Below are 26,968 nucleotides of genomic sequence, written 5' to 3' on the forward strand. Positions count from 1 at the left end.
TTGCATTACATAACTTACTCTCAAAATTCCAATAGTAGATGTTCCAAAACAAATTAAGGAATGCTATTTTACCCTACAGATATTTTAACTCAAGAAATGATCACATCAGTAACAAAAGCACTATTCAGGGTTACACAGAGTGTATTGACAGTCATTTTCACAAATCACCATCCACAATTGGAATACAAAGGGTGTACAATGATGCTGATACATAACGTGCCCATTACCACTGATTTTATGGTAGCTTGCAGCACACAGATGTTAATTTAGAAAAGGACGTATGGAAGGATAGTCATGTTATTGTTGAAAAAAATCATTCCTGTTTCTGCTACAGAGATGATCTAGTATTTTTCCTGAATCAGTATCTCTTCCTCATATCATTCAGGTAAGTTAAATGTTATCTTCAAACATGAAGACACTCATTTTGCCCATTGTTCTTAAAGAAAAACTACATATTTCACTTCCCACCATGTCAACTTCATTTTAATTTGTTCAGCTGTTTTTGTTCATTCTCAAGGTTTTTTTTTCTTATTTATAATTCTCTGTTTATGCATTTCTTTTAGTTGCTGGAATGTGTCTCATTCATGTATCAAATTATTTGATTAGTTTCCATGAAATCAGTCACCAGCTGATTCACTGGGTCTTCCATGGCTTACAAACATTATTCAGTTCCACAAATTTGTACAGCTGGTACCAACATACTAATTTCAGTCTTCATCAGTTTCACATAACACAACAGATTGTGGTACTTCAGATTTTCCCAGTGGATGGTTAACAAGTAATGAGTAAATGACGAGATTTTTGTAACCAGTAAGTACAGTTTCTTTATTTTCACAAAGTAAACGAAGATGCTAGGCCTGCTGATCTGCTATAACCTTTGTAAGAGGGTAAGTAGCAGTTTGAAGTGCTCGTAGATAATAAGTTTCCACAGTATGGAAATTCATTATTCTATTTTATGATAGTAACTCTGTCTGCAGCCAAAATACTGCACATATTTACGGTATCAACCTGGTCATTTATCCAAGAAGAAGGGTGTTTCAAAAGGGAGTTACTGCCATTTGATCGTCTTTCACTTAATACAAACAAATCTTTGTTCCAGATATTATAAAGACTTTCTTTGAGAAACTTTTTTTTTCCACTGATATCACAAATGACTATGACCAAATCTGTCAGAACATCTAACAATCAAGTGGAGATATGAAATTCAACAACTTTCAAACAATTGGTACAGTATTCTGCTACATCATTTTGAGACAAATCAGGTCGACTGGACATTTGTGCAGCCATTAACCATCTTTCTTCCATATTTGTTGGAAGTCAATTTAGTTTTTCCTGGAACCGAAGGCTCTCAGAAGGTATCACTGAATGACTGCAGCCACTCTTTTGATCCTTCAACACTCAGTTCTCAGTATCAGAATATTTTTATCTCATATCTGTTGTAATTATTTTATGAGCATAAATACAGAAGATTGGGTATCTTCAGTAGGTTGGTAGTGGCAGTAGCAAAATATGGTTACTGACTGATTCCACAGAACAACACTCAAAGCAGTGAACTGTAAATTATTCAACTCAACTGAATAGAACCCAAAACTACTTAAGAAGAGTCCTTATTCAAATACGTAATATCTGAGTATCATCTTGACAACAACTGGAATGAGTTATATGCCATATGTCTCTCTCTCTCTCTCTCTCTCTCTCTCTCTCTAATCAACAATCAACCAGAACATTATGACCACCTACCTAAAAATGGTATGTCCACCTTCGGCATGGATAACAGCGGGGACGCATCATGGCGTGGGAGCAATGAGGTCTTGGTAGGTTGCTGGAGGGGGGTGACACCACATCTGCACACACAAGTCACCTAATTCCCGTTAATCCACTAATTCCGGGAGGGCAGCAATGAGCTCTGACGGCAAGATGCGTTCGATCAGGTTCAGATCTGGCGAGTTCGGGGGCCAATACATCAACTGGAACTCACCACAGTGTACCTTGAACTACTCCATCACACTCCTTTCCTGTGACATAGTGCATTATCTTGTTGAAAAATGCCACTGATCTCCAGAAACATGATAGTCACGGAAGGGTGTACATGGTCTACAACCAGTGTACCCTATTCCTTGACCATCGTGGTGCTTTGCACGATCTCCACTGGACCCATGGATGTCCACATGAATGTTCCTCAGAACATACTAACACTGCTGCCAGCTTGTCTCAGTCCCGTAGTGCAAGCGTCAAGGAGCTATTCCCCTGGAAGATAACAGATTCGTACCCTCCCATCGACATGATGAAGAAAATGCCAGGATTCATCAGACCATGCAATGCTCTGCCATGGCACCAACATCCAGTGCCAATGGTCACATGCCCATTTCAATTGTGTTAACATTGGCACATGCATGGGTCATCGGCTGCAGAGAACCATGGTTAAGAGTGGTTGGTGCACTGTATGTTTGCACTCTTAGCATTAAAGTCTGATGTTATGTCTGCCACAGTTCACCGCCTGTCCTGTTTTACAAGTCCGCCAAGTCTACAATGTCCGACATCTGTAACGAGGGTGGCCGCCCAACCCCAAAATGTCTAGACATGGTTTCACCAAGTGTTGATGATAATGATGATGATGATGATGATGATGACATTTGGTTTGTGGGGCACCCGACTGCGCGGTTATCAGTGCCCATACAAATTCCCAACCTTTGCTCAGTCCAAACTTGCCACTTTCATGAATGATGATGAAATGATGAGGACAACACAAACACCAAGTCATCTTGAGGCAGATAAAAACCCCTGACCCTGCCAGGAATTGAACCCGGGACCCCGTGCCTGGGAAGCAAGAATGCGACTGCGAGACCACGAACTGTGGACACCAATTGTTGAGGACACTCACCAAAGTACTCCTCAAACACCCAACAAGCTGTGCAGTTTCCAAAATGCTCGTGCCAAGCTTTAGGGCAATCACAATCTGCCCTCGGTCAAAGTAAAATAGATCACAAACCTTCCCCATCAAAAATGGCTTTGAGCACTACGGGACTTACCATCTGAGGTCATCAGTCCCCTAGAACTTAGAACTACTTAAACCTAACCAACCTAAGGACATCACACACATCCATGCCCTAGGCAGGATTCAAACATGTGACCATAGCAGTCGCGTGGTTCCAGACTGAGGCTCCTAGAACTGCTCGGCCACAGTGGCCGACCCTTCCCCATCGTGCACATGGACAGCACACTCACCTACACTAAATGCACAATGCGTGTATCTGAGTAGCAGTCATTCCTTGCCACTTGATGCTGCTGTCGCTTGGATGGGTTTACATTGATAGCAGGTTGGTAGTCAATGTTCAGGCTTATCAGTGTATCTTCCATATCTCTTCCTGAGCTACTGGATCAATTTGAAACACCCCCCACCTACCTATCGGGAGGTGGGGATGGGAGTGAAAGGGGGAGGGAAAGTGAAAAGGGGGGTGGGGGCAGGTGAAGAAGTAATGTAGCCCATGAGACATGGATACCCACATTTTATTCACCCACAATTTGAGAATGAGAGTACTTAGTCAGTAAACTTTACATACAATTTCAACCTTCACGAAACTTTTTCTTGCTGACTCCCTGCCCAAAACATTGAAAAGAAAGAAGTTTATTGCTTACTACATTTTCGCTGTTCACGGAGTAAAACTGACATATCAGGCATACCATTATAATTTATTTTTTCTGTGTTTTTCTGTGTTAAATTTCACAGACAGTTTCAGCATATGGTGCTGAAAGTACTTGCAAAATTATAACACTGTTCAACACACAGTTCAGGAGACAAGCCATCATAAACATTGAGTCGCATGAAAACGCAACTTCAGGGTCAGATTTCATAGAGATACAGGTGAAATGTGTGTACAGATATGTGAGAAATAGGTTTAATGTATGTGAAATGTGTATGACGTGTGTACACGGGTGAAGCCATAGGTAAGATGCTCCTCCTAAACTCCTGGGTCAATTTCAACCTAACTCGGTACACATATTACGTACTATCTGGAAAGAAATACTGTAGGGGTAAGAACCACCAACCACCTACTGGGATGGAGGTGAAGGAAAGAAAGGGGTGGGTGAGGAGGAGATGAAAAGGTGAAAGGGGAAAAGGGAAAGATGAACACAGAGGTTGGTAGGTTGATTGGTTTAAAACAGGGGAGGAAGGGACCAAACTGCATGGTCATCAGTCCCTTGTTCCAAATAAAACAAAGCCTCAAGTGTGAAAATCAAACATACAATATGTATAACACAGAACGGAAAGAAAGGAAAAACCACAACAAAGAAGGAAAGGCACCGAACACTAGAAGGAACCAAAGGGGACAAGAAAACAACAGACAGACACAAGAAACAGAAGAGAGTAAAACAAGAAAGCAGATTATAGTGACAGGCCAACCACGAAAATAAAAAGGAGAAGCCAGCCACTTTGCAACACATTAGATCCTCCAGCCTAAAAACACTAAGGTGGAGGACACAGAGGGACAAAGGACATGCACTAAAACTCATATTGAACGATAAACCCACCCTCATGTATAAAACATAAAAACAAATCAGCTGAGAAGGTGTTGTCTGCTAAAATCAATAATAACAAGTCTGGCAACCGAAGATGAAGTTGCTGGGCAGCCAAATAATAACAGAGCAGAAGAATATGTGGCACTGTCAACCAGGTGCTGCACCGACACTGAGGCGGGTCTTCACAGTGCAGGAGGTAGCCGTGCATTACCCAGACATGGCCAATGCGGCGCCGGCAGAGAACCACGGAATCCCTGCGAGAGGCCCTCATGCCCCAGGGCATGAACGGATATACTGAAGTGCACGAGACATGGCCACCAGCTCTGCAGTGAATACACTGCAGCCACTGGGTAAGGAATGCTGTTCAACACGGCCACCATGAATATAGGCGAAACCAACGCGACCATCAGCCATCGAGCCATCAGTGTAAACCACTTCAGAGCCCTGGAACACGTCGAGAATCGAGTGGAAGTGACAGAGAAGAGCCGCAGGGTTAATGGAGTCCTTAGGGCCACGTGAAAGGTCCAGGCGAAGCTTCGGCCCAGGGCCCAGAGGAGAGGTGGTAAAGGCAAGGACTCCAGTTCAGACAGAAGTGATAGAAGTGATCGCAAGTGAACTGCAATCGTGAGCCCTGACCTGGGTCGCCTATGGGAGACCCCACTCATATAATGTGGCAAGGATATGGTGTCACCAGGTGGTGTCATACACTTTTCATAAATCAAAATAGGTGGCAACCAGGTGTTGGTGTCTGGAAAAGGCTGTTTGGATGGAGACTCGAGGGACACAAGATTATCAGTGGTAGAGCGACCCTGGCGAAAGCTGCCCTGATGTGGAGCCAGTAGGCCACGTGACTCCAGGACCCAACACAACTACCGACACACCATACATTCCAGCAGCTTGCAAACAATTTTGGTGAGGCTCATGGGCCAATAGCTATCCACATCAAGTGGGTTTTTAACGGGTTTAAGCACCAGAATGATGGTGCTCTCCTGCCATTGCGATGGAAAGATGCCATTGCACCAGATCTGATTGAAGATGACGAGGACATGTTGCTTGTAGTCAGATGAGAGATGTTTAATCATCTGAGCGTGGATCCAATCTGGCCCAGGGGATGTGTCGCGGCAATGTGCAAGGGTACTGAGGAGCTCCCACTCTGTAAATGGGATGTTACAGGGTTCACTGTGTTTGAGGTTTGAGGGTGTGAAAGGCTGGGGCAGAGGGGTAGCTCTCCGACACAGAGGCTCAAGCAAAGTGCAAAGTGCACAGCAAAGTGCTCATGCTCAGCAAAGTGTTCAGCCATTTATGTGAACACCAGGAACACCTGTTGGGGTCTGGTACCCAAAAACTAGTTTGACCTCTGCCCACACCTGGAAAGGTGACGTATGGCACCCAATGGTCCACATTTACCTCTTCCAACACTCCTGCTTCCGTCTTTTGATAAGCTGGCGAACACAGGCACGGAGCCATTTAAAGGCTATGAGGTGCTCCAGGGAAGGGTGTCACTTAGGCCACTGTAGAACCCGCCTATGCTCAATTGCCACAGCGACTTCCGGTGACCACCAAGGGACTGCCTTTCGCCGGGAGCACCCAACAGAGTGAGGGATCATGTTTTCCAATGCAGTAATGATTGTTGTAGTCACCCGCTCAGCCAACACATCGATGTTACCATGTGGGGGAGAGTCAACGGTGACTGCAGGAGTGAAAGTTTCCCAGTCTGCCTTGGTTAAAGACCAATTGTTGGGGGTGGGGGGAGGGGGGGGGGTGTTGCTCCCGAAGTAGGTGGTGCAGAAGCAACAGGGAGGGTAATTCCCTCCATGGTCAAGGTGGCAGGTGTAGTCTTACAGCTCTGAGAGCCGACTGGAATTCGCTGAAATGATGGGGTTATCGCTGTTGTCATAGCGGTGGCATAAGAGGAAGTCATTCACATAGGATGGAGTCATTCAAATTTCCTCTTAGCCTCAGTGTAGGTCAGTCAGTCCAGGGTCTTGTACTCCATGATTTTTCTTTCTTTCTGTAAGATCCTCCACTCTGGCGAGCAAGGGGAATGATGCTCTCCGCAGTTAACACAGATACGAGGTGGGGCACACGGAGTATTGGGATGCGAAGGACGTCCACAATCTCAACACGTGATGCTGGAAGTACACCAGGAAGACATAGGGCCAAACTTCCAGCACTTAAAACATCGCATTAGGGGAGGGATATATGGCTTGACATCACAGTGGTAGACCATCACCTTGACCTTTTCGGGTAATGTGTCACCCTCAAAAGCCAAGAGGAAGGCACTGGTACCAACCTGTTTATACCTCAGACCCCGTGCAGCTCATTGGCAGACTGCAAAAGAAGATCCCTGTAGAATATGAGATCCTGAACCATATTCAAGCTCTCATGGGGCATGATGGAAACAGAAACATCCCCCAGCTTGCCGCAGGTGAGTAGTACCCGTGACTGGGCAGTGGATGCTGTTTTGATCAAGACTGACCCAAAGCACATTTTGGACAAGCCCTTCACCTCCCAAATCTTGTCCTCTAAATGCTCAACAAAAAACTGAAGCTTCATCACCATAAAGGATTCCCCATCAGCTCTCAAACAGACAAGGTACCGGGGTGAACAAGCTTCACTGCCATCCTTAGCCTGGCATTCTTCCCATGGTGCAGCAAGGCAGGGGGACGATTTGGGGTCATACTTCTGCACACTGAATTGAGCCCTGGAACATTTAGATACTGCTGGTGGCTGGCCACCAGCAAGAGATGATGTACCACACTTCACTGCATGTCATCCGCCCTGATGCCACCCACTCCAACCAAGGGCCCTCCCCACGGGCACCACCCAGCCTCATCAAGGGTCACCTGGCAGGATGGCCATTGCCGGGAATCCCCATGCCCCAGGGTGACAGGTATCTACCCCTTGGCATACGTAGGGAGTAAATGGCACAGGCATCAGCAGAGCGATCCCTGTGTTGTCAGGGGGCTACAACCAACAGGGTACATGGCGGCCCCACTACAACAGACTGGCTACCATGGTGGATATCAGGTGCAAAGAAGTCCATGACATCATCAGTGCAGAACGCGACACTGCACAGTGCATGGTAGAAAATGCACCCAGTTATGTATCGTCACCCAAGAGATGGAGAATGAGCGGGACTGCAATGCAACGATGAGAAAGTGGGCTAAATATCTCAATGCACGATGGACATGATGCACCATGTAAGGCGCTCTTCCCCAATTGGCTCGCTCTCCAGAAAAATTTTGAAATACAAGGTCAAACCCTACAGGGGACCATCATATAAATGCTGAAACATGAGACACTCCTTTTAGTTGCCTCTTACGACAGGCAGGAATACCTCGGGCCTATTTTTACCCATGGACCCACAGGGCGGGGGGGGGGGGGGGGGGGACACACAGATAGGATGGAGAAGGAGATCGACAGAGAGGGGAGAGGAGGAGATGGAGTAATAGAAGACTGGAAGAACTACATACGAAGGCAACGTCTGGTACTCAGTCAGTTCCCCTATAAACGAGCTGGTTCCAAGTCAGACTAAGGGCAAAGGCATACCAACTTCACTAGGGCTATTCAAACCAGTCTTGGGATGATGAATGGCTTGTTTGATAGTTCTCAAGAAAAATCAACAAATGGCATAAACGTCTCATAGTGTTTTAATGAACAATCTCTCCATGTGCGCCCAAAATAATAACATCAACAACTGAAACAGCAAAAGAGTAGTGATTTGACTGCAACTCAGGAGAAGGTGTATACAGTGTTCGTGAAAGATATTAAATTAGCAATCTTACCCAGCTTCGCATGGATAGCACTACGTATCTATGGGCGTATGACTTTTCTGATGTATCAGTAATTTTGTTTACTGGCAATTGTAAAGAGTTATGACTAAAATTCAGAGAACAATGTTAGGTAACTTTCGTATGGTACAATGCACCATCTGCTATGCACAATCGGCCATGCAACATGGTATGAAGCAGCTCTGCCACACAACACTGGTAGGAGGCACCCTCTGCCATGCAAGTAAGTAATACTGGTTCACAATATTCTTTGATATGTAATGTGGTAATATAATATGCCAAGAAACACTGGCATGGCAGCCTGGTGATTTAGTCTGGTAGCCTTAGGCTTATGTGAATGATTCCAAGCAGTTCTACTATTTCCCACGAGATGGCAGTGGGATCGTTTTCACCGTGGAGGAGGACTTTAATTCATCAAAATGCAGCCAATTCACACTAAATACTTACAGATGATATACATGAACCTTCCTCATGAATCATTCTGTGCATCAGTGTACCGTATAAAAATCCCTAAATTATTTTCCAAGATTAGCCCAAACTTACATACAGAAAGTGTGCCGGGGGAACTTTAATTTGTGTACATGTAGAAGAAGGCCAATTTCAGCACCAAAACTTGCATAGCCCTCTCAAATGCCTCATAAAAGTGTTTTTCATCTCTTGGCATAGATGTCGGGTTTGTGAACTGAGGTTGCAGACAGAAGATCTTTTGAGCTGTTGTAAATCTGGTGATTCAGTAAAAGTGCTAAGAAAATTAAAATAAAGTTTGAGCTGTTATGTATGTCCACTGCTTGTGTTAGAGTCAATTCCATTAATGCTCAGAATGCAGTGGAGTAATTCATCCTACTATACCAGATACTATTTACTCTCAATAGCACTGAGAAGTGACTATCAGGAATAATATAATGCAAGAATGATGGAACAATGGATAACCTACAATACAGTGAAGCTTGTGAAAATAATAAGACAATGAATAACAGTGATGTGTATTGCATTTGCTTACAAGTGACACAATTTTTTATGTCCTGTACCAATATAACCACATTAAAATAAAAATAACCATTTGTCATAATTACAATATTATTTAACTATCATTTCAACTAATATCTTCAAAGTAAATGCAGAGAAACATCCCCTATGTCAAGTTAGTTACTTAATATGTGACAAATAAGACATTAACATTTTCACTGGCTGTGGAACATAAAAAGTTGAATTTTGTAAACCAGAACAGGCTGCAACACAATTTGTTTTCAGGCTGTTGAAAGACAATTCCTGAGGTACTTCCTGTTAGCTTGCTGTAGGACACTTCTATGCATAAGGTTAAAAAACCATTCTTGACTGACCTTCAATTAGTAATGTGTCTCATTAAGCCAGTATTCAGTCCTAAATCGCTTAGAATGCAAAAGCATGAATGTTTTGAAGTTATCACATGACTTAAGCCACAACAGTATCTACATTTATACTCCACAAGCCACCCAACAGTGTGTGGCGGAGGGCACTTTACGTGCCACTGTCATTACCTCCCTTTCCTGTTCCAGTCGCGTATGGTTTGCGGGAAGAACGACTGCCAGAAAGCCTCCGTGCACGCTCGAATCTCTCTAATTTTACATTCATGATCTCCTCGGGAGGTATAAGTAGGGGGAAGCAATACATTTGATACCTCATCCAGAAACGAACCCTCTCAAAACCTGGACAGCAAGCTACACCGTGATGCAGAGCGCCTCTCTTTCAGAGTCTGCCACTTGAGTTTGCTAAACATCTCCGTAATGCTATCACGCTTACCAAATAACCCTGTGACAAAATGCACTGCTCTTCTTTGGATCTTCTCTATCTCCTCTGTCAACATGACCTGGTACGAATCCCACACTGATGAGAAATACTCAATTATAGGTCGAACGAGTGTTTTGTAATCCACCTCCTTTGTTGATGGACTACATTTTCTAAGGACTCTCCCAATGAATCTCACTCTGGGACCCGCCTTACCAACAATTAATTTTATATGATCATTCCACTTCAAATCATTCTGTACGCATACTCCCAGATATTTTACAGAAGTAACTGCTACCAGTGTTTGTTTCGCTATCATGTAATCATACAATAAAGGATTCTTCTTTCTATGTATTCGCAATACATTACATTTGTCTATGTTAAGGGTCAGTTGCCACTCCCTGCACCAAGTGCCTATCCGCTGCAGATCTTCCTGCATTTCACTGCAATTTTCTAATGCTGCAACTTCTCTGTGTACTACAGCAGCATCCGCGAAAAGCCGCATGGAACTACCGACACTATCTACTAGGTCATTTATATATATTGTGAAAAGCAATGGTCCCATAACACTCCCCTGTGGCACGCCAGAGGTTACTTTAACGTCTGTAGATGTCTCTCCATTGAGAGCAACATGCTGTGTTCTGTTTGCTAAAACCTCTTCAATCCATCCACACAGCTGGTCTGATATTCCGTAGGCTCTTACTTTGTTTATCAGGCCACAGTGTGGAACTGTACTGAATGCCTTCCAGAAGTCAAGGAAAATGGCTTCTACCTTGGAGCTTGTATCTAATATTTCCTGGGTCTCATGAACAAATAAAGCAAGTTGGGTCTCACACGATCGCTGTTTCCAGAATCCATGTTGATTCCTTCAGAGTAGATTCTGGTTTTCCAGAAATGACATGATACACAAGCAAAAAACATGTTCTAAAATTCTACAACAGTCGATGTCAGAGATATAGGTCTATAGTTTTGCGCATCTGCTCTACGACCCTTCTTGAAGACTGGGACTACCTGTGCTCTTTTCCAATCATTTGGAACCTTCCATTCCTCTAGAGACTTGCGGTACACGGGAAGGGGGGAAAGTTCTTTTGCGTACTCTGCATAGAATCGAATTGGTATCCCGTCAGGTCCAGTGGACTTTCCTCTGTTGAGTGATTTCAGTTGCTTTTCTATTCCTTGGACACTTATTTCGATGTCAGACATTTTTTCGTTTGTGCGAGGAGTTAGAGAAGGAACTGCAGTGCGGTTTTTCTCTGTGAAACAGCTTTGGAAAAAAGTGTTTAGTATTTCAGCTTTATCCGTGTCATCCTCTGTTTCAATGCCATCATCATCTTGGAGTGTCTGTATATGCAGTTTCGAGCCACTTACTGATTGAACGTAAGACCAGAACTTCCTAGGATTTTCTGTCAAGTCGGTACATAGAATTTTACTTTCGAATTCACTGAACGCTTCATGCATAGCCCTCCTTACGCAAACTTTGACATCGTTTAGCTTCTGTTTGTCTGAGAGGTTTTGGCTGTGTTTAAACTTGCAGCGAAGCTCTCTTTGCTTCCTGGAATATGCCCTTGGCTGCAATTTCTGGTACTCATAACGCATTCATTACAAATAGGGTAGCCAGGTCTCCAATATTTCCCAGGTTTAGATGTATTTTGACCCTTTTTTCAGTCTCTTGTCCCATGTATTTAAAAGCATTTATCCTGATCTCATTCTAATATACTGTTTTTTGGGTGAAGTGCAATATTTTTTCAGTTTTTACTGATTCAATGTCAGTTATTGAAATGTTTCACAGAAAATGCAGATAAATTTTCTTCCTGTCTGTATAACCACTGCAAGATATTATTTTGAATTTGATGCAAATGAAGATGAATTGTATGGTGGGTTCTGTAATGTCAGGGGAAATTTAAATAATAAAGTCAATCTTTGCTGATAATGCTTTTGAGTAATGGGTATCTGTGTTTTGTGATTCTAAATGCAAACTAATTAACAAACAGAATTTGAAAAAAATAAAAAAAAGAAGAATCCTGTTTTGTGATAAGTAATATGTGGACTGATGTGATAAACAGATGTTCTGTTGAACTCATTGAAAGTGAACTGCAAATTGTATTCAGAATTATTCAGTTGTGTGGAAGATAAGTTTCTTTCTGAATACCAATCAAATTATAAACATTCGTAACCATGTCTGTGCATTCAAGTGTATGAGTACAAAAATTCCACAAAAACTGAAAATTGAAATACTATACAAAACATCAACAGTGTAGTGTTACATCCTACATGATACGACATGTTGCCAATTTTCAGAAACTTCCTTATTTCAGAAAACCTGGCATCACTAATTACCAATGACACCCACTATATCTTCTCTTTGCTCTCTATGATGCTGTTTTATATCAACACAGATTTCTACTAAGCCACCTTAACATCCCTGTTTAAGTATACAACCCATAAGCCATTGACAAGACTTAAAAAGCATATCCAACTCATTCCCTTTGTTCCTCTAGTTATTTGTCTGTCTTCCTGCTCTTTGCATTCTCAGTGTGTTTCATTCCACATTAATAATTACTTTCTAATATGATAATGTTGAATAAATTCAAGTATATTCCACACACATTTGGCATCCCCTGATACTGCCACACTTGCAGATACCAGTCAGCAATGTTCACCACCTTCAAATGAAACTAGTATACTAAGAGGCAATACAGCTATTAAGAGCAATGAGCTGTAACACTGCTGTCATTACAAAAAAAAACAACCCTTCATCAATGATATTTACAAAAAGTGAGACACATACATTTCACAAGGGAAAAACACACACACACACACACACACACACACACACACACACACACACACACAAACAAAAAAACAACTTACCTCTCAGTTCTTTTAGCCTCTTCTCTGGGAGAATTCCATGTTCCTTCTCCAAAACAACACTCAAAGCACTTATATTTTCTGAGCACGTCGACACTATATGGGCCTGAAATACAAAACACGTCAAACATCAAACTTTAATCATGTTTGCCATATGAAGAGCAATTATAAATTTAAAAATCATTAACAACAGTTACTGAACTGCTGCCTTCTAATTAATGATAGGTTTGTATGTATATATATATATATATATATATATATATATATATATATATATATATATATATATATACGTGTGTGTGTGTGTGTGTATTCATCTACCTGCTTCTTGCTTGATTCCTTTGCTTTCATTTGATGGCTTTGATTATGCTTCATACCAAGTGATATTCAGAGGCAATCATGTATTGCTCTGCAGTTCCCTCTGGCTGCAAAGTAGCAGGTCTCATATAGAGAGTATATATACTCAGCCATAAGCACCATGGCTTCTGCCATCAAGAACTGCCTCATTAATATCAAATATTTTACATGACTTATATTATGGGCAATTCACCTTGGGGATACAAAAACCCCCTACAACCAGTAGTGCTCTGAACTTTTTGTCACACACTGAGTTGCAAAAAGAAAGCAATATAAATAAACTCCCCATCATTTACTGCCATGAGCATGGGAGACTTCACTAGGAGGTCCACAACTGTTTCACACGTTTGATACCACTTAGTAATTACTTGAGAAAAATATGCACTTTTAGACAACTACCTTGATTAATGTCTTTCTTTATCAGTATTGCTGCAACTGAATATCTTGAGTCATAGTCTACCTGCTTTCACATATAAGCCCTCTAAATTGTGTTATAACAAATGTGTTTGACTTGGAGGAACCTAATTCAAATGCTAGTGGAGGAAGAGATTATCATAACCAAAACTTGGTCAACAGAGGGACAAGAGGTGCTTAGCATATAATTCATAACTATCAGATCCAAAGTCTTTAACAGAGTGAAGACAGACAATATTGCTGATCATCCATCTTCCATCTGTCACTTGACATTGTTAAGTTGGGTACGTGCTTTTTTGAGAGCAACAGACTGTATTCTGGAAGTTCATTACAAATCCTTACTCCCACTCAATGCCCACCAGTAACACACACATAACATTATGCTACCCATTGTTTTCCACCTTTAATAAAATAGTGTCTTCAAAACAGTCCACGGAAATTAAACTTTGTGCATTTGGGTTACAAGACCACACAGTATTTGAGCTTTTTCCTCCTAATGCTGTAACTTTTTATTGCACAATCCCTCCAAAAGGTACCTTTGCCATCACTCACACCTTTTGCGTCTTTTGTCATTCTTCTACTGAGATAATCTGGAGTTTGATGGATTGTTTGTTTTTATTGATGACGACGATGACGATTGGTTTATGGGGTGCTCATCTACGCGGTTATCAGCACCCGTACAAATTCTCAACTTTTGCTCAGTCCAATATTGCCACTTTCCTGAATGATGATTAAATGATGAGGACAACACAAACACCCAGTCATCTCAAGGCAGGTGAAAAGTTTGTTTTTATCATCCCTTAGTTTTGCCAATTATTTCATGATGGTTCTTCTGTGATGAATCCCTGTTGATTTTTGTACTCGGTAATGTGCACCTCCTACAAGAGCCTAATGCCTTATTGGGCTGCAGGCAGAATGTAAACACTTACAAAAAAACCTGATAAGGAAGCTTTCCTTTCTTCCAAGTGAGAAATTATTTTAGCAAATATCTCTGCAGAATGAAGTTATAGTGCCCTTTCTACCATGTTGTTAAACCACTATTTTGCCTTGGGAGGAGAGGGATCTGGATTTGTCTGTGTTATGATATAGCTTAAGACCATTTTCATCTTTAAAGACACAGCTTTTATTTCAATGCCATTTGCTGCAGAGGGAGAAAATGAAGTTGGAGAGAAAGAGGGAGGGGAGGGTATGGATGTACTTTTTTAGTCCACATTTATTGAACCACTATCACAGTAGCCATGTGAAATAATTTAGGAAAACAAATCAATGAAGCCAACCAACAAACCTCAGTAAGGTGAGCATGCAGTTAATACTGAATGAAGCTGATATTTTCTTAATAATTATCAGAAAAGTTAAAATGGATTGAATGATAACAATAACAATGTGGTGAAGAGCACAACATGCTCATGAAATGAGAGCAATTCTACATCCGTGAGAGACAAAAAGGGGAGGGAATTAAATAAATAAATATAAAAAAATAGAAGAAAACGTGGAGATGAACATTCATCACAAATAATACAAATGGTAGACTGCACTGGAGGAGTGGTGATGCAAATCATTTTGCTAGTGTACACACTATTCACATGGAATGAGGTACAATAAAAGATGCTGGATAGAGAAGTTCCAATACTCAATTGTGATAAAAAAAGGAAAAAAAAATGCAAATTGTCTGGGGTTATCATTCACGCTGAAGAGTGTGGAGAGATGGAATATATGCATTTTCACTCCAATTTTAGCACAGTGGAATGCCTGACACACAATTTACAAATTAAATACTACACCTATTCAATTAATTTAGCAAAAAAGGTATGAGAGCAACTTCTTAAAAAGTTACTAATTGAATCCAAACTTCCTTTACAGAGCATTAGTTTTGCCTTAAAAAGTCATCTCAGTCAGATGGGATACTAAACCTTTCAAACCTCACCCACAGATACAATTTAATTATCTTTCACTTGTTTATCTCACTATATTTTAAAGCAAAGACTATAGTAGTAGTAGTAGCAGCAGTAACATTACTGAGACAGCTACAGAGGAAAGAAGTATTGTGGAGAATCTTCTCAGAATGAAATTCAGTTTTTGTATACTTAGCACCCACGAATACCAGGTTGGTCAACACTCACATATAATGATAGGCTTTCAGGATATTACCTACATAAGTCATGTGGCAATCTTTGACAGCATAGGTGAGCTACACAGTACTGAAATACATCTCGGCCAGCAATGCAAATATACAAGGTCATTAGTTACGATGAGACATGCAGATTATGATTGTATGCTGTTTTAAGAGTTTTATGATGAATGGGTTAAAGTTGAAGTTGCCATATGACAACCAGGGAGCTGTATACGATACATGAAATACCAGGTTCAGTTGAATGCTTATATAAGCTATGACAGAGTTTAATTCTGAGTCCCTAAAGCACAATGCAGCTCTGAAAGTCAGAAAGCATTACTATATGTACAGTTACCATGAGAAATATGCATCAAGGAGTTTGTAAAGGGATTTACAGTAACTGCTGTATAATGGGCCTATACCTACTCTGTCAACAACCAACATTACAGCCAGGCTATGTGGGCAGCCATCTTCCTTGCAGAAGACACTTGAACTCTACTGTATTTTGCACAGCCACAAGATGGCAATGTAACTGCCATCCAGTGGTCACTGGCCCCATGGACCTTTTCCCTGTGCAGGTCATGGGTGACCAAAAATAGTACCGGCTGTGTCCTGGGACCTGGGGCAGTATTTAGGCCACTCCTTGGTCCAGAAGAGCCAGTTCACCCTGAGCGGACTTCCTTAGCCAGGTGCTCACCAAATGCAGTAGCATTCCATCAATCAGGAATATCTTTGGAGCTGCTACACTGATGATGCCAATTTCCATCTCAGTGATAAGCTAGGGGACCTGGTAAGACTTCAGGTCTTTGTTTCATTAGTGCTAAACTGGACTTGGCTGTGTTTCCTCGAAATATAATGTTGATACTGGACTGTCCTCCTGGGACCTTAACTTGTACTGATTCTAACTTCAGAAAAATCACATCATTGTATATAGACTGTAGTAACGAATCAAAAGTTGTACCGAGGTCAGGATTCAAATCTGGGTTTCCTGTTCACTAAACAGATGCACTAACCACTATCCCACCCTGGTAAAATGGCTTTGCAGAAGTGCACGGACTACTACAGCATGCTTCCCACCTCAAACAAAATTCCATTCACATCTCAGCCCACTTGGTATTCCCCTTAAACTCTAACAGCATTGCAGAGGTACTCCAACTGTATTGCTATTAGCACCTCAGCAATGAATGAGGTGGGGGTCCTCCTGAAACCCGAGCATAGGTGTTTTTAATCAAATGAAACTACATGGTTCCAGAGACCTTTCAAGTCTCAAACATCTGTGGTGTATATATGCAGATTCAAGTGATGAATGAAAAATTGCACCAAGCCCAGAATTCAAACCTGGGTCTCTTGCTCACTAGGCAGATGCTGAGGTGCTATTAGAGTAAAGTTGGAGAGTCTCTATGATGCTGTTCAAGTTTAGTGGAAATACCAAGTGGGCTGGGGCATGAATAGGAATTTGGATTGAGGAGAGAGGATTGCTAGGATAGTCCGTGCAGTTGTGCAAAAAGCCACTGTGCCATGGTAGCATAGTGGTTAGCACATCTGCCTAGTGAGTAGGAGACATGAATTTGAATCCCAGACTTGGTACAAATTTTCATTTGTCACTTCAGTCTATACATATACAGCAAAGATGCCCAAGACCAGAAAAAGTCTCTGGAACTATATAGTTTCAGTTAATCACATTAGTATTTGGACTGTCCCATCGGGACTCAAACTTTGATAGTGTTGTTCATTGTGTAATTACTAAGTTCAGCTAAGCCAATGACAATTTTGATGTTTACTCTTTGTACACGAAGTGACTGTTTTGTTCACACCTTTGGCCTCCATGTATATACCCTGCTGTTATTTCCAAACTCGAGAAGAGACATTTTGTTAATACTATTTATTCTTATTCAAGATGCTATTGTCTTTCTAAAGTAATTAATTCTTACATTGTACTTAACTCATGGCAGTAGACATGTATTCTTTCTAGTTAAATAAACTTGTTATATCAATTTATATTACAAACTTTCATGTCAGCAGAACCAGGTGGACATACCAATGACAATGAAGAATGTGTGCATGAAGTTCCTGTAATGATGAAGCTAACTTGCTACAGGTACCTTCAGCAGGCCAGTGATATCAATGCATAAACTAAATTTCTGTACAACAACTACAGTAACTGGACCTCTATACACAAACCATTTATTTTTAAATTCCTTTTAAAGATGGTTTTTATACATGTAGTGTGTGACTTTGTGGGTATAATGATTATTATGTTCATCTAATTGTATGGTTACTCTGTTATAAACTCTTTTATGATGTGTGACAATCTTTGATTCTAAATGCCTAGTGCAAACCACATACTGAAGTCATTGTTGTTCTCCATTAAACTGTGTTAGATCAGTTACTTTTAAGTAAATTTCATGTGCTAGGCCTAAGGTGACCACCTCTTTGTATTTGCTACTGCCATAACCTGACAAAACCTTCAGATCAAACATTGCATTATGAAGTGCTACAAGTGCAGTCTTTTATGGCAACTCCTGTAGTGGTTATCAGTATTTTTCATACATCCATATGGAACTGGGAAATTGGGTTTATTCAACTCATGATATATACTTGCAATACATTTGGTTTAAGTACAGGAGACATATCAAAAATTTATAATACAAGGTCTGGTCAAAAAATTCTGGAACATTCATAATTTCATGCCAATGGTGTACTGGAGCGAAATGCAGCTGGCATCCCAGCACAGGCTTATGTTTAATGTGTAACTGTCAGAAGTTTCATTGTTGTATGTCTGTTAGTTATTGTTCAGTGCTGTATTGAATAGAACATTATGTCACACAGTTTGCAAAATTTCGAGATGGATTCATATTCACAGGAGATGTACATTAGTATGTTCTGAAGAAATGATTAGCATTTCAGTCACCTCGGTTCAGCAAGTGTCCTGTCACCTAGTAGGCACAGGGTCCGCCACGGGCCCTGATAACTTGTTCTACGCATGATGGCATCGATACGTATAAAGCGCGAATGCTGTCCTGTGATGTAGCCATCCATGCTGCATTCACCTGGCTCCAAAGTTCATCTGTGGTGACTGGCATTGGGTTACAGCGCTGCACCCATTGTTTCACATATCCCACACATTTTTCAGTGGTGACAGGTCTGGTGATATTGCAGGCCAGAGCAAAAGGCTCACATCCCGTGACACCATGAAAACGTGGTCGTGCGTTGTCTTGCTGAAGAATGGCATCTGGGGTGTTGCGCAGAAAGGGTTTGGCTACGTATCGCAGGAGATCATTCACATAGGTCACACTGGTCAATGCCCTGGATATGCACCAACTGTGGTTTTCGGGTGCACCCAATAGCGCCCCATACCATAAGGCCTTGAGTTGGCAATGTATGTCTTGTGAAAATGCAGTCACTGTGATGCCACTCACCCGTCTGCGGTAAAACAACATGCAGCCATCATTTTCACACAAAGAGAACCTCAATTCATCAAAAAACACTATCTGATGCCATACCTGTCCCCAGTGATATCTTTCGATACACCATTGCTGTCTAGCATGTTTCTGCACATTCATCAAAAGTAAGCGGAGAAGTGGACAATGTGCATAACCCAAGCCAAAACAAATGGTGACAGACTGTCATCCCTGATAGTGTACAATGTGTAACACTATCCCACTGTTGTGCTAGAGCTGACGAGGATGTAGATGTGTCCTGCAATGCCATCTGGATGAGTTGTTGACCTTCTCGAAAGGAAAAAGGGGGGGGAGCTGGTAGTGTGACCTGACCCATCTCATCATGTTCTAAAGCCTTCTGTGAAACATTCTGCACACACCAGTTGCACTGCTGAAACACTTCATCCCACACGAGCAGTAATTTCCTGGATTGATGCATCACATTCCCTCATTTCAATAATGCGCCCTCTTTCAAACTCACTGATTTAATGGTACGTTTCATGCATATATTTGTGAGTCATTCTGCACATCTGCTCAAATCACACTGACCCATTAGCTTCTGTTTATAGTGACAATGAGAGCTGCAGGCACATTTTACAGTAGGTGATATTGTACCGAAATATCAATGCTGAACTTGAACCTGCAGGCTGATACGGTTCAAACGCCAATCATTTCTGTAGAAGATACTAATGTATATGTCCTGTGAATATGAACGTCCTATCTCTAGTCGTTCAAGGTGTTCTGTTATTATTATGAACACGAGTGTTTTTGCATTCCAAATACAACGCTAATCAATTTGTTTGCTAGGTACTCAATGTGTGTCTGCCAGCTCAAATTTTTATATGCATTTAAACCTAAGAATATGCTGAGTCAGCTTCTTCTAAATCTTGGTTGTTGTGAATACTCTTAATCTAATCACATTTTGACTATTTGGTTTTTAATTGCATCATGTGAACCTTGGATATGTTCAGATTCAACCTACTTAGCTGAAACCAAGTTCCTAAGGTACAAAGGGTACTGATCACAGATTTGGGATTTTTTCTGAAACCTGATTTTCAATTAACACAGAAGTACCATATGCAAACATAACTGGCACAGAGCTGATATTTAAAGGTAAGCCATTAACACAGAGGAGAAACAGGACTGGACCTAATAAGGGGCCTTGTGGAACATCCTGAGATCTTTCCTTTCCCCCCCCCCCCCCCCCCCCCTCCCAGACAGAATAATAATTTGCCCCATTTAAAAAGATGCTAACTCTTTGCTTTCTGTTTGATAAGTTTGATTGTAGGGCATCACCATTAATGCCATACTTTTCAAGTTTGTAAATAAGCAATGTATGGTTTACAGAATAAAATACCTTCGTGAGGTGACAGATCATTCCTACCACCTTACTGCTCTTTTCTAATGATGTACTTATTTTCTCGGTGAAACTGTTCTCTGCAACTATGGTGTTTTTTCCCTTGTTGAAAACCAAATTGATGGTTTACAATAACAGAATATTTTGCAGTGAAGTTTTGGATTTGAGCAACAGCAAGTTTTTGAGGTGTTTTAGATAAGACTGGGAGAATTGAGATAGGATGATAATTTCCCATGATCTCTCTTGATCGCTTTTAGACACGTGGTTTGACTTCAGCACCTCTGGAAACAGCCCTCTACAAAACATTGATTTATTATTTGAGTTGCGGGTTTGCAATTTTATTGTGTATTGCTTTAGTAACATTGGTGGCTATGCCATCCCAACCTGCAGATTTTTAGTTTTTTAATGCTAGGACTGCATTTTCTACATCCTTCACAGAAATTTTTAAAAATTTTGTAAAGTTTTCAGAGTTTTCATTTAGGCCAAAGGGGTTTACTTTTTTGTGATAATCTGTTACTTTTACATCAGACTTCACTAGATTTATAAAGAATTCATTAAAGCACTCTAGTATTTGAGTTGGACTTACAGTAGTTTATCCTTTAATGTTAATTTCTGAAATTTCTTGGTTACAGTCTCTAACACCTAACTCAGATTTAATGACTGATACACAGTCTTTGTCTCATTTTTGTGGTTTAAAATTAGCCTGTTATTTGCCAATTGTTTTTCCACCTTGACAACTCTTTTAAATACAGTTTTATAGAGTCCAACATATTCAATGATATTAATATCTTTATTACATTGGTCAGGATTTTAGTTAGTCTATTTTTTGACTATGAATAACCCTCTTCAGTTTTTTATATTTTATGTATTATTTATTCTGTGTCACTGAAAGGGATGTACAGTTTGCCTCACAATCTATTTATGTTTGCAAACTGCTACCTAATTCTGACGTTCATATGATTTCTCTATGCTTAATGTTGAGTTGTCCTGAAGTTAAATTCATTAAAGGAGGAGTTGTGTGACAAATGATTTTTCTACATCTGAAAGATTATGTCTATTCAAATTTCACACTAGTCACATAAGAGTGAAGCTAGTAGCACCACTATGAGGATACAAATAAGGTTTGCTTTAAATACACACTTTAACAGTCTTGAGTGTTAGTTATCCTTGAGACTGAAGGTGTTGAGTTCATGTTAGTCAAGAATGCCTTTAAGGTGACAAGATATCATTATCAACACCTCACTGAGTTTGAACAAGATTGCGTAATAGAGTTGCGAGAAGAGTCGCAAGAAGACTGTGCTCCGTACTGTTGCATTAAGGTATGTCAAATATTTTGACTTTGTTTTGCAAAAACTGAGTGGAGGTCATAATGTTGCGTTTACGTTACCAATTCCCAATGATATCTATATGAAATGTGAATTACATTGTCAACTAATTCAATATCATGCTATTTTTGTCAATTCGTGTACAATTCACAGCAAACTGTTTTCTTTCAAGAAGTGCCTTCTTATCATTATTTTTGTCTGTACTTCTACTCTAAGCTTAAGAATATACTATAAAATCTGTGAACTTTTTTATGTGACTTAAAAGTTTTCAAACCAGTAGTACTCATTTGAAGCAGTGTCATTTTATTATCACACAAATAGTAATATTTTCATGTATTTCCTTTTCCAGGCACAAATAATTTTTTCCACTTAAAAAACCTGAAAATCAGATCATGACTAGTAAAAGGAAGACAAGACGGGTCACTACCACTCACATGAGTAACTTCACTGGAACTGGTAGAGAAATGCTGCCTTCTCAACCCCCAACTCTGTGTGATGTTCTAAGATATGGGCTTCTGCTAAGACAACAGAGGGGAGAGAATGTCAGAAAATATGAAGTAGCCACTCTTGCAAAGGATATTTATATTTATCAGAAAGTGCTTGAAATGTGTGGGCTAGCAAACATTTGTTTTGTGGCAACAATTTTAAATTCGAGAGTCACAGTCCCGAAGAAAATAGAAGAGAACTGGGAAAAGGCCGAAAACTTATCACCTGGCAGAGGAAACCTGGAAATGAAGGCGGCTTTCACAGCAATGTTAGACAAGCTTTTCGGTATCCTTAGTTGCAAGTGTGACATTAAGCTATGTTCAGAATTTGAGGGTCCACGTCCAGATGGTTCTCACTGTAAATATGAAGTGCACATCTCCAAGTGTTTATTAAAGGTCAATGAGAGAAGGTTGGATCTGTTGGACAGGAGCACATTCAATTACCCAATATATCTGAGCACAGTCAAATTAAAAAGCACAAGAGGTAATAAGACAAATTAAAAAGAATTTCTGAATATATGCAGCAAATGAAGGAAGAGTTAACATTACAACCAAATGAAATTCTTTTCTACTAACAAGGTGAAGAGACAACTGATATTAAAAATGAAGGTTCTGAAGATCCATTGCAGATACCATGTGATGATTCTGACATACTTTCTACTTCAATTGTATGGCAGTATAAGACATTACAGTTGCAGAACATTGCACTGCAAAGTATTAGGTATGTGCTACAGCTGCTGTTACAACTACTGCATATTTGGGTGCTGTGTTAATTACTGAATAAAACAGGAGACTTGTGGTTGATCACAATGAGTTAAAAGGACCCAAAGGAAAAGTCATGACATCACTTGATGAAGAATTTCATGATCAGTGCAGGACATGCAAGAGTTAATGTATTTTCTTTGATGGATGCCAAGATTCCACTATCATCTGTCACAAAGCAGGTAACTGAAGTAATCAGTCTCCAACTGTTGTGAAAGGATAGCATTATTCTTTTTGCAGTGAGACGAGTGGAAGATACCTTTGCCATTTGAGACTTAATGAAAAGAAAACCTGCTTAAGTTATTGCTAATCATCTTGTGGCTATTTTAATGAAAAACAGCATTGATAAAAATTTGCAGGCTATTGACAGTGACTCAACAAATTTCAACACTGGTCGGAAAGGAGTAGTCATACATTGGGTTGAAACAAAGCAGAATCATAAACTTATCTGGTTGTTTTGTGCTATTCATATTAATAAGCTACCTTTACATCACTTGATCAAACAGTTGGATGGGAAAACTTTGTCTACCAGCAAATGGAGTGATAAGATTGGCAAGATGCTTGATAGTACAACAGAACTTGAAATCAATCCCTCACTTGTCAGAATATCTTTTCCATACCCTTCAGTTCCACTGAGTGACTCTGCTGTCAAAAATCTCTTTATAGATCTGGCCTATAGTTACAGGATAACTTATTGTATAAGGACAGGTGGACCACCTCTAACTATTCTGCCATTATTAGAAATTGGCCCTGTAAGGCCACTCTCAGTGGTTAACAACTGCAAACAGGATTTGCCGCATATGCTTTTTGAAATTTGGCCTTAAAGACAACAGCTTGAAGATGTTACAATTTGTTATGGAGTATATTATAGACATTTACTATCCCTGCTTGTTTAATGTCAAGCCGGGCTCCAGAAGATAACTAAACTGAGAAATGGAGATGATGATACACCAGGAGACCTATCTGTTCACCCTAGGAAAACTCTTGCAGTAAATACAAATGCAACTTCTCTTTTGGAACTGACAGACTGGTCAGAAAAAGTATATTAACCACCACTTACTTGTAAACTCAAAATATCAGACATAAGGAAGTTCGTTCAAGAGCCTATAGAAGTTCCAAAGTGGCCAAGTCATGGGAAGTCCATAGAAAGGTGAGTGGAACAAGTAACAGATGCTCCTGTCTGAGTTATACTCAAGAGAAATGAGAAGGATAAATTAGATGCCAGGAAGTAAGCAGAAGAATGATGTCTAGGAATGAATCAAAGATAGATTTGATGAATATTGTTGGTTGTAGCTTTTTACATTTTTACGATGTGTTTTCAGTGTTTGACAATAGAAACAGTACATAAAGAAAATTGTTTGAGTTCATTAAACCAGTTTTTGAGCAAATTTTGGTGGAGTTTATATTAATTCATGCCCTTTCGATATATATTAGAATCAAGTGCCAATTTACCAAACCAAATGTTTATCAACAAAGAAAAACCTTTAAATTATGATATTACACATCAAAAGGCATTTTTGAAACTCCCTCATTCACAAAAATCATGAAATTTTATTTTTGTCCTCTAAAATGACACACCATACTGTCATGTGGCACTACTGAGAAGGCAGACCATTGTGTTTTGAGGTATAGCTCTGGCACATCGTATTGCATCTGCAAAAGCAATTTGAGCAGCAATTGGTGCCACAGTGACAACAAACTGTTACAAATTGGTTACTTCAAGGACAGCTCCAAGTCAGACACCTTGTAGTGTGCATTGCACTGACCCCAAACCACTGCCATTTTGGACTTCAGTGGTGTCAAGCAAGAGCTCATTTGAGGGCAGGTTGGAGGTCTGTTGGATTTTCTGATGAAAGCTGGTTCTGCCTCGGTGGTGTTTAGGGGGAAGCCAATTGAGGACCTGCAACCAACCTGTGTGCGTGCTACACACACACACACACACACACACACACACACAGGACCTCTACTAAAGAGTTACAGTCTGAGGTGCGATTTCATATGGCAGCAGGAGCACTCTCGCAGTTATCTCATGCACCCTGACTGCAAATTTGTCTATCATTCTAGTGATTTGGCCTGTTGTGCTGCCGTTTATGAATAGAATTCCAGAGAGTGTTTTCCAACAGGATAACGCTCACCCACATACCACTGTTGTAATCCAACATGCTGTACCGAGTGTCAACAGGTTGCCTTGGCCCGCTCAATCACAAGATCTGTCTCCAACTGAGCACACATGGGACATCATCATATGATAACTCCAGCATCATCCACAAACAGCATTAACCACCCCTACACTGACTGACTGAACAAGTGCAACAGGCATGGAACTCCATCTCACAAATGGACATCTGGCACCTGGACAACAAAAAGCATGCATGTTTGCATGCATGCACTCAACATTCTGGCAGTTACACCAGTTATTACTGTACCTGCAGATAACATTTGCAATGGCTTATCTCGCATGTACATTAATCTGTGATCTTACTATGTTGATCAGTTAAATATTTTACTGGACAAATGTATTCCCAAAATTTCATTACTCTGCATTAATTATTTTTTAGTGTTGTGATTTTTTCTGTCAATGTATTTCCATTCTTCTTTCAAGGCATTACTCATAAATATTTAAAATAGTGTGTATATTTTTGATTTTTATGTTCATTGCAACTTTTCAACAGGCAACTCCTTCGTCTTAATAAATCACATCAGAATCAGCTTTCCTGCACCCGCATCTGAATGTACCTTGTTTTCAAGCCAATTTAGGTAGTGAGTACATGATTGCTCGTGCCAGGATGCGAGCTCCTCTCCTCCGGAGCTATTTTAATCCCCCCCCCCTCCCTCAACCCTAACCCCTTGCCTCACTCCTCCCACAGACACACAGCTGCCGGAATGAGTATCACCCCCTCCTCCTAAACTTCCCAAGCAGCCATTATGAATTTGTAGCCTATCATAGATTACTGCCTCTCCTCTCCATGTGGTCTTTGTTGACGAGACATTTGGCAGTTCCTGGCCATGTCCTAATTCTAACACCATTTGTTTAGACCTATAGTGATATCTTCCCACAATAGCTTTACTCTTTTTTGTCACACTCATTTTTATTTTATTTATTGTAATGTTTTTTTTAAGAATTTACTACTATGGGTTTTGGTTGTTTTCTGGAAATGCTATGAGGTAATAGTCAAATTTTTGATCTCTTTTTTACATTTTTTTATGGATTAGGTTAGTTAATGTTTATATTATGGGAACTGGAATGTTAATAAGGTAGACAATTGATTCTGACTGTGAATTTCTATTTTTATTATAAATTTAGTATTACATAATTAATCTTTAATTTCACTCCAGTTTCAACCATATTTTATTTGTTCATACTGATAGCACTGAAATTTATATCTAGATTCTGTTCTGTGTTCACCTTATAACTTAGCCTCTTGATTAAATTTAACTAAATCATTTAATTAAAACACTGCTTGTTGCAACTGGTCCTCAGTATCCAAATATCATATTAAATTCTAATATTTTCCTTCAGACATCCTCTCATATTAGTTGTCCACGTGTTACATAAATTGTCTCCCTTAATAACTCATGCCTGCAGGCCTGCCTAATCAAGAAATGCCAGACCTGGAACACCGTACTGACAAACTTGTCTGCTATACAGACCATAAAATCATTTTATACTTGTGATTACTCAAACATCAATTAAACACTGTTACCCCTCAGTCTGTAAGTCCCTCCTAGGATTCCTTTACCCACCTACCATGGGCCTATACGGAAGGGGAAAAA

General features: G+C 40.3%; 1 protein-coding gene across 4 annotated transcripts in view; it reads right to left on the minus strand.

The window, feature by feature from the left end:
• The window catches only part of LOC126184525 (uncharacterized), a 922,262-nt gene that overhangs the window by 158,838 nt on the left and 736,456 nt on the right, over positions 1-26,968 (minus strand). For all 4 annotated transcript variants that reach the window (XM_049926925.1, XM_049926927.1, XM_049926928.1 and 1 more), the window contains one exon: positions 12,948-13,050. In XM_049926925.1, the coding sequence (XP_049782882.1) occupies positions 12,948-13,050 (103 nt within the window). The remainder of the gene's footprint in view (positions 1-12,947; positions 13,051-26,968) is intronic.

Source organism: Schistocerca cancellata, chromosome 4, assembly GCF_023864275.1.
Source record: "Schistocerca cancellata isolate TAMUIC-IGC-003103 chromosome 4, iqSchCanc2.1, whole genome shotgun sequence".
NCBI classification, from domain to species: domain Eukaryota; kingdom Metazoa; phylum Arthropoda; class Insecta; order Orthoptera; family Acrididae; genus Schistocerca; species Schistocerca cancellata.